Source organism: Diceros bicornis, chromosome 27 (assembly GCF_020826845.1).
Source record: "Diceros bicornis minor isolate mBicDic1 chromosome 27, mDicBic1.mat.cur, whole genome shotgun sequence".
NCBI classification, from domain to species: Eukaryota; Metazoa; Chordata; class Mammalia; order Perissodactyla; family Rhinocerotidae; genus Diceros; species Diceros bicornis.
In genome coordinates, this window is record NC_080766.1 from 41,372,172 (window position 1) to 41,381,658 (window position 9,487).

The 9,487-nt window shown below is 49.6% G+C and overlaps 1 protein-coding gene across 1 annotated transcript; it reads left to right on the forward strand.

Moving 5' to 3' along the window:
• Positions 1-501, forward strand: LOC131393035 (keratin-associated protein 12-2-like). Its single transcript, XM_058523406.1, has 2 exons — positions 1-296; positions 327-501. The coding sequence occupies exons 1-2, from the start codon at positions 1-3 to the stop codon at positions 499-501; spliced, it is 471 nt and encodes a 156-aa protein (XP_058379389.1).
• Positions 502-9,487: the final 8,986 nt, after the last annotated feature.

A 9,487-nucleotide genomic window follows, 5' to 3' on the forward strand; every position in this document is an offset into this window, starting at 1 on the left:
ATGTGCCGCACCGGCTGCTCCTCGGGCTGCCAGCCAGCCTGCTCTGTGCCCAGCCCCTGCCAGGCATCCTGCTATGTGCCCGTGAGCTGCCAGCCTGCAGTGTGCACACCCGTGAGCTGCCAGTCTGCCGTGTGCACACCCGTGAGCTGCCAGCCAGCTGTGTGCACACCCGTGAGCTGCCAGCCTGCTGTGTGCACACCCGTGAGCTGCCAGCCTGCTGTGTGCACACCTGTGAGCTGCCAGCCAGCTGTGTGTACACCCGTGAGCTGCCAGTCTGCTGTGTGTGTGCCCGTGAGGTGCACACCAGCTGTGTGCACACCCATGAGCTGCCAGCCTGCTGTGTGCGTGACCCCCTCCTGCCAGTCCATCGTGCGTGTGCCTGTGAGCTGCAAGCCAGCCGTCTGCGTGGCCCCCTCCTGCCAATCTTCTGGGTGCTGCCAGCCCTCCTGCCCCACCCTGGTCTGTAGACCCATCTCCTGTAGCTCCCCTTGCTGCTATTGACCACGAGTCCCTTACTCAGCTGCTCCCAGTGCAGACGGGTGCACACCTGTACCCCTCCCGGAACGAGTCCTCAATGGGCCTCCAGCTTCTACACGTGGCAGATGGAAAGCAGGCTCAACGAACTCTCTGAACTCCGAGGTGAGAATGTGGCAGGATGATCTGGATCCCTCCGTGACACCGCCCGTACCCTCAGGGAAGCCCTGGCTCCCAGGGTCCTTCTCTGTCTCCAGCAGGAAACCAAACCCTGTGTGAGCCAAATAAATCATGCTTTCCAATGCAGCTCTACTTATCCCTCTACCTATCTTCATTTATTTTTGAAGTCCTTTCCTTGTAGGTGTATTCAAATCACAAGCACAGCAGCCCCTCAAAGAGCCCTCTTCCTGATGGCTCAGCTGAAGGTGGGGCCCTTGGTGGATGGAGGGAGTGAGGAAGGTGCTGTCCTCATGTTGACCAACTGAGACTCACATTGTGGATGGGGAAGGGCAGAGGGAAAATGTTCCCTCCCCCTGAGTGGGGGACGGGAAACAGGCCTGGGACCCGGGTCCCATGCGGTACCCTAAAGGATTACTACACCAGGGAAGGCAGGAAGTTCTCACACAGTCCCACCAAATACAAAGCAGAGTCTGGCCGTCCCAGGGAGGAGAGGCAGGAAGTGAGAAAGCCTCGCCCTCCAGGTCCCGGGTACCCAGGGCCTGCTCAAGACTGACACCGGGACACAACGCCAGAGACCCCTCCTGCCTCCCACCCACCTGGCCAGCACAGCTCCATGAGCAGCATCAGTCTCCACCCGGGAAAGGCTGACATGTGTCAAGGTCCCCTACGTGTGCCAGGCACTCGGGAGGAGCTGAAAACTTAGGGCGGAGCTAAAACACTGCACCCCCAGCCTTCGCCCTAAGCACAAGCTGTGAGAAGCCCACCACAGGAGGAATCTGAAGTCTTTGGTACCCTGAAGTTCATCACAACAACAAGAAAACCCAAACAAAGGTCAACATGTGAGTAGGTTGATTCAAACCAATCCACACCCACACTAATGACCTGACAGAAGACACACCCATTTCCAGGAGGAAACAGTCTTCACATCCATTTCAATTAATATGTGATATCTGATAATCAGTCAAAAATAGAAGACATTCAACAAAGCTGGGAAAAATCAGTCCATTGTCAAGAGTCAAAGCAATCAACACAACTGGATTCAGGGGGCCAACCTGGTGGCATAGCGGTTTGGTTTGCGCATTCCACTTCGGCGGCCTGGGGTTCACTGGTTCAGATTCCAGGCGCGGACATACTCATCTCTCATCAAGCCATCCCACACAGAAGAACTAGAAGGACCTACAACTAGGATATACAACTATGTACTGGGGCTTTGGGGAGAAAAAAGAAAAAGAGGAAGATTGGCAGCAGATGTTAGCTCAGGGCCAATCTTCCCAAAAAAAAAAAAAAAAACTGAACTCAGAAGTGACCTAGTTGTTGGAGCCATCAGACAGAAACTTTAAAATAACTACGACTAGGGAAATAAGTCAGACAGAGAAAAACAAACACTGTGTGATCTCACTTATACGTAGAATCTTAAAAAAAAAAAAAAGATGAACTCGTAGATACGGAGAACAGATTGGTGGTTGTCAGAGGTGGGGGCGGGGGGTGGGCAAAATGTACAAACTTCCAGTGATAAAGTAAATGAGTCCTGGGAATGTCATGTAGAGCACGGTGACTACAAGAGAGAACAAGTTAAGATACTTAAAGAAATAAAGGAGAGAACTGTAAATATGAGAACAGAGTGAGAGTCTACTAAAATAGAGGAAAGACACAGACTTGAGGAAACAAATAGAACTTCTAGAAATAAAAAAAATCAAGTCATGGAAATTAAAATCTCAGTGGGCAAGTTACTCAGAATATTAGACACAGCTGAAGAGAGAATTAGACAAATCAGAAGACAGTTGTGGGGATATCACCTGTCATCCCTTTCTGGGAATTGCCTCAGCTGAAGAGAGCTGTCTTGACCAAGGACAAGTCCCCTTCCCAAGGCTATAAAGGCCTGGTGTGGGGCCCCAACTCAGAAAGCTCTAAAGGACGCTCCCAGCTTGAGACCTCCCTTTGGGGTCATTGAGACTGCATCATGGCCTCGCTTTTCCTGAGTCCAATCCTGCTCTCTTCCCCTCCTCAGGTACTGACTCCAAGAGAGCTCCCTAATAAGCTTTCTGCACGTTAACATCTGGGGGCCTCCATCTGCAGCAGAAAGCAATGACAACCCATTAGCAATGAGTGTCCCAGGATCCCAGACTGTGGTTGCTAAATCTCATGTCCCACTGAAGAGAACCAGGGACTCCTAGAGGAATGGCAGATCACTGGGGCAGGAAATGAGCAAGATGAGTCTGGGACATCTTGAGCCCCAAAGCAAGCAAGCTTTCAAAGACTCCTGAGACCATGTCAAAATGACACAGGAGCCAATCTGAAGGGGCGCCCACTGATGCCCACTGAAGAAGGAGTAATTTCATCCTCTAAAAGAGTAACTCCTGCTGTAGACCAAAGCACACCAACTATATAAAAACCTATATGTGCATAAAGATATAATATGGCATATAGATACATTTACATGCACATGTGTACAATTGGAAATCCGTAGAGGCTACTAGGACACCAAAAATTATTCTGAAAATTGATTTTAAAAAGACAGAATAAATCTTGTATTTGGCCTTTCCTGTAAAAACAGTATTTCAGAGTAAGCAAATAGACATTGAAGAAAAGTTCTTCATTATAGAATTCCAGCTAGTAAATGTAGAAGAAATGAGAGACTTAGAAAATCGCCATTTTGCAATGCCCAGTGACATAATGGACCGAAGCAATAATTCTCAGTGGCTACTAAAACCCAGGCTGAAGGAGTGATGGGGAGCAGGCTGACACACCCAACCCAGAGATCAACCTCAACATCCCCCAGCTGAAACCCCCAGACGACGTTCACCTCTTGTGTGATGTGTTAGGAGCACACAACTCTTCCTGTGAAATAGTCCTGCAAAAAGAGTTGAACCTGCATTTCAGCCAATCTGCAGCTCTCCCATTTTACAGGAAATACAGGAGATGGAGGAATATTTTAAACAACTCCTTAAAGACACAAACAACCTAACCGAGAATGCAGGAAACTCCCCAGGATAAATAATTGGGTTTCTTCAACAAATAGAGGCTTTAAGAATTGCTATAAATCAGAAGAGACTTAAGAGAAGCAACACTCACGTGCTTTGTGTGAGTCTTGTTTGGATCGTGATTTGAGCAAACCAGTAATTTAAATGTCTTAATTTAGACAATCAGAATAAATGGGACAGACTAGGTATTAGTTAACCACTGTTTACAGCTTAATGTTTCAAACTTGTATAAATGCTCATAGTAGGTACATTACACAACTGTAATAGACACGTCTGTCCATCCACAGATTTTTGTAGTGTGCTTCAACTAAATCAATTTGCTCCTCTTGGTAAAATATCAAGGACTTATTCCCACATCCATACACATAGATCTACCTTGTTCTTTTTAATGCCCACGTAGTGTTTCATTAAACAGATATGTCAAAATAACATCAGTTCTCTATTAATGGTCTTCGTCTTGTCTCCTTTTTTGTTGTTGTTGCTATTACAAACAGTGTGACCATAAACACCACTTACACATATTTTTGTGCAAGCAATTCTGTTGGGCCAATTCCTAGGCGAAAATATCTGCCTTTTAAAGGAAGAGGAAATGTGCCCCAGGAGACAGCCTGCCCAAGGCTGCCATCAGAGCACAGCAGAGCTGGCCTTCACAACTGGGTCTATGTGGCCCCGAAAGCTGATCACATCTTGCATCTCCTGCACCGCCTCCTCCTCTGGGGACTCTTCTAAGCTGTGCAATGAGTTGACTGTAAAAGCTTGGCAGGGAGCTGCAGCAGCATCCTGCAGACATTTGAAACCTGCAGCCACTGAATCTGAGGATAGAAGCCTCTGCATCGTTGAGCGACATTTCTCAAATTGGTATCCAATAAACTGATGGAGCCCACAAGCCACCCACACTCGGCGCTTGGACAGTCCCCTGCAGTAACGAGGTGACGGCGAATGAGGAGACCACGAGCACGGCAGAATTCCTCCAGGGATTACACTCGGTAACACACACCAGCCGCACCCAGACACTTCAAGATCCATTCCATTGTTTCAAGGACTTAGGAGAAGAGAGGACAACAACGCCTCTTGAGTGGGTGGCCCCGAGAGAGGCTCCCCTATCTTGTCCCCATCCAGGGGGCAGTGGGGCTGACCTGGAATAAAAAGGCTTCTTTTCTGGTATCTCCCCAAACCTGTTTTGCCCATCTCTGCGAAGGAGTTGTTGCCTAGCAACGGGAGAAGGGCTGTGACGTCCTTGGACTATTCTGTTCCACTCCAGTGACACTTAACTCTGGTTAATTATTAGCACACAGACTGGGGAGGTGACAACCTACTTTAAAAAAAGACAAGTTCTATAAGATCACCAAGGGGCAGAAAGGGGACTTCCAGTGTGGCTTTATGAAGGGGTCTGGCTAGTGCCAGATTTTTCAGTTCTCAGAAAGAACTGTTCTTCCTGAACCCGCAAGAAACCTTGGGCAAGCGGACAACAGGTGCTGAGAAAACTCTTTGAAATACGAGCCATTCCATTTACCTTCTAATCTGCCAAGTTGTGATGCAAATGCGATATTTGCTGGTCTGCCTCCCTTGACATTTATAGCCTTTATGCTTTGTAAGGATATTAAGCAACTGCAAAATAACATGGTGTGGATAACTACGATATAGCACTAATGGACTTTCTGTGTCTTTTTCTATAAGAATGTGTTAATAATTTACATTTTAACTCAGAGTCACTGTTGACATAGGGGTGGAAAGAGTTTTCAAAGAGCCACTTCTATCACTAGGTAAATAATCCTAGATAAGTTTTGGCTTACCCCGAGACTCAAGTGTCTTGGAAACTTTGAGGTATGCCCTTGGGAAAGTTAGCTTGGCCGCTATCCTCCCAGAGTAAACTAGCAGCAAACAAAAAAAAAAACAAAACCCACTTATTCACACAAAGAAGACTCAGGGTGCTTTCCCACTGCTTGTGGTTCTAGATTCACAAGAGGGCAAGAGCTGTCTTTGCTCAGCGTTGCAGGACAGGCTGCGAGGATTTCTTCCACCCCGCAAGTCAGAATCCCTATAAAAAGAGAAGAGAAAGAAGTCACCCCACATTCCCACTCCCTAGAGAACCACTGTTGAGATTTGGGGCATTGTTTATAAATTCTTTTCCTGCATTGTGTGTGTGTGTTGCATACACAATGGGGAAGAGTTTGCTTGTTCTGTTTATAAAGTTGTGGTCATATTGTCAATATAACTTTGTTTCCTGTTTCGTTTTGTTTTGTTTTTGGTGAGGAAGATTGGTCCTGAGCTAACATCTACGCCAATCTTCCTCTATTTTGTATGTGGGACGCCACCACAGCATGGCTTGATGAGCAGTGTGTAGGTCCACACCTGGGATCCAAACCCATGAATCCTGGGACGCCAAAGCAGAGCCCTCAAATTTAACCATTACATCACTAGGCCGGCCCTATTTCCTGCTTTTTTCTCGTATAAGCCTTGTTTGTGACCTAGACCCATTAGTGACAGGAATTGCTATGGTGGCAATCATCCTCCTATTATGGGCCCTTGATATCGTTTGCACAATGCTTTGCTATTTAAAATAATCTGTTGTATTGGAGAAGGGAGGAATCCTAAAAAATAGTGAATCCGAATTCAGATATTGATGACAGTGGTGGGGCATCTCTCCAACTCTGTAAAACTCTCATTGGACAGGGTTCAACCTTGGCATTACACTGTGTCTCATGTCTGCTCTCCCCAAATTTCAGGCTGGTGTTTCTGATCATTTCTGTGAAGGCGTGAACTTTGACCTTTTCGGTCAAATGACCGAAACCCCAAGGGTAGACTGGGGCCTCTGGAGCAGCTCCTCTGGCTTTCTTGTTTTCTCTACTGGGACCTTGATTCCCTTCTGGGTGCAATCCTGGCATTCTCATCATGCTGCCTCTTTGGGGCTGATGACAAGCAGCTTGTGACTAACAGCTATGGCCACAATAGCCTGTTCCCCAAAGTGACAAAGGATGACCTGGAGGCTCCCTTACAAAACACCATCAGCCTGGCGGGCTATTGGTAGTTCTTCTCAGGACTCACTCATGGGAGCTGTTGTGGGCTGAATTGTGTCCCCCTAAAAGACATGTGGAAGTCTTCACCCCCGGTACCTGTGAATGTGACCTTATTTGGAAATAGGGCCTTTGCAGATGTCATCAAATTTAGATGAGGTCATATTGGACCAGGACAGGCGTGTAAGAAGTGTCCCTATAAGAAGAAAGAAATCTGGACAGAGACACAGGAAGAGGGCCGTGTGAAGACGGGGGCAGAGATTGGAGTGACGCTTCTACAAGCCAAGGATTGCCAGCCACCACCAGAAGCTGGAAGAGGCAGGGAGGATTTTCCCTTACAGGTTTCAGCAGGAGCACAGCCCTGCCGACGCCTTAATTTTGGACTCTGGCCTCCAGACCTGTGAGACAACAGATGTCTGCTGTTTTAAGCCCCTCGATTTGTGGCACCTTGTTACAGCAGCCCTGGGAAACTATCACAGGGATGCTAACGGGGGAATTTGGGGGACAGCATTGTGTAATTGCAGTGACCCCTAATCCAGGTTGTGGGAACCTGGACCCCTGCCTTCTGGGCTCTTGGGTCTTGATGGGGACAGAAGGGAGCAAAGTTCAATGGTCAAGAGTGAACTCCTCAGAGCATTGCCTCTTGGAGCTCCCCTGGGGGGGTGTCCTTGAGCATCCTTCCTCCCAAACCACGGCGGGGAGGCAGGGTCCCTGAGCCCCGTGTGGCCATTCCATCAGTGACAATGAGCCTCGCCAGCAGCCAGTAACCTATCTGCCTTCACTGTCCTTTCTCCAGGGCAGGCTGTGGAGCAAGCAGGGGTCAGGGTAGCCTGATCTTGGAGTTCTGATCCCCAGGGGCCCCGGGGAGAGTCCCCTGGGGTCAACACAGGCAGAGTTATTCTGAGAAGGAGCAGCTTTGCTGAGGGAGCGAGCAGTAGCCTGGGAGAGAGTGGCCATGAGTGTTGCAGAGCAGGCTGCGCCCGGTCATCTCCTTCTCAGGCCCCGGCTGACCCGCATCCATGGGCCACTGCGAGTCAGAGCGAGACGTGGGGTCAGGGTGACAACCTGTCGTCCTCATGCATGGGCTGCTGGAACGCAGGATGCACCACTCACTCCGTCCCGGGATGGCAGCCCTGGGCTGTCTCTGAGCTGAGGGTGGGCATGGTGGCTGTCTTGATGCCTCATGGAGCCCATTGGGGTATGACAGGAGGAGGGGAGAGGATGATGAGAAGACCCTCACCACCAGGGAGCCTACTAGGGGACCAAGGCCATCGATGGATCCCAGCATGTTTCCTCACCTTCACCAGTCTATGTGGGGGTCAATGGGCCCAAGATGCCCACCTGGGCAGGGAGACAGAGGTCAAAAGTGCCCCATCACCTGGCAGCATGACCAAGGGCCCCTCTCCACCCCACAGTCACCATCTGTGGAAGGCTGAATAATGGCCCCCAAAGGTACCCACATCCTAATTCCTGGAACCTGTGAATGTTACCTTACGTGGCAAACTTTGCAGATGTGATTAAGTTAAAGATCTTGAGATGGGGAGACTATCCTGGATTATCTGGGTGGCCCCTAAGTGCCATCACAAGTGTCCTTATAAAAGGAAGGCAGAGGGAGATTTCACACACAGACAGAAGAGGGAGAGGTCGTGCAGCCACGGGGGCAGAGACTGGAGTGATGCGGCCACACGCCAAGGATTGCTGGCAGCCGCCAGAAGCTGGAAGAGGAGAGGAAGGCTCCTGCCCTAGAGCGTCCAGAGGGAGTGCAGCCCTGCCAGCCCCTGGCTACACCTTGCTGGCCCAGTGCTGGCTTTGGACTTCTGGCCTCCTGAACTAGGAGAGAATAGATTTCTGTTGTTTTAAGCCCCCCAGTTTGGGGTGCTTTCTCACGGCATCCCCAGGAAGCTCATCTACCCTCACGTCTTGCAGGCTCTGAGCCGGGACATTTCAGCTCTGCATACACGGAGCCCCATAAAATGTATAGCCTTGAAGAAAATTCCCATGGACGTGACTACCATCAGGGTCACCCTCATGGCTTTCTGGCCACAAGTCCTGTCTCTTTGCTCCTGCTCGTTGAACTAGAGCAAGAAAAACAAAGAAAATCTGACTTCCAAGGGGATCGTCATTCGTCTGCAGCATGCAGAGCAATCAACTTGTAGCTGATGGCAAGAGGCCCACAGATGGGGAAAGGACTGGTGGATTTGGGGACTGAGGGCAGGTTCTGGCATTCAGTCAGTGTCAGGTCCTGGAGGTGACGATCCTAGGATGCTCTGACCTAGCTGAGTGTTGGGCCTCCTGCAGAATGGGGCCACGCTGATGCTAATGTCTTTTCTCCCTACCATTGTGCAATTATTTGTCTGCCTTCATGGCTCACCATGTCTGTGCAGAGAGAGGAGCCCAGCAAAGAGTGGATGTCGCAGGGCTGACTTTGCAAGGCTCCGCACCCAGAGGACCACTGGAATGTTTTTGCAGTAGCTTGGTCGCTGTTTGGCATTCCATCACCTGTAAACCAGGCTGTGGCTCATTTTGCCAAGAGTAAACCCTGACTGGGTGGCAACAGGGCGTTGTCGGGAATGCCAAGGGCAGAAGCATATCTCCGTACAGTAGCAGGTTTCCAGAGCGCACAAATGGAATTAGTAGCCCAAGGACATGCCCCTGCCTCCCCACCCCAGCACCAAAACCCAGCCGCTGAGGTCAGGGGAACCTAAACTCAGCACTCAGCATTTCCTCAATGAGAACATCCCTCATCTAAGTCATCAGGCAACAGTCCTTTACCTCCTTCATAATTGTGCCCCATGCCATCTCCTCCGGGAAGCCTGCCTGGAGTAAACCACTCAACTT

Bases quoted from the DNA above. Each gene is read 5' to 3' on its own strand.
- LOC131393035 (XM_058523406.1), top strand. From the start codon at position 1: ATGTGCCGCACCGGCTGCTCCTCGGGCTGCCAGCCAGCCTGCTCTGTG. The intron at 297-326 runs GTGCACACCAGC...CACACCCATGAG, and splicing joins GCTGTGTGTGTGCCCGTGAG to CTGCCAGCCTGCTGTGTGCG.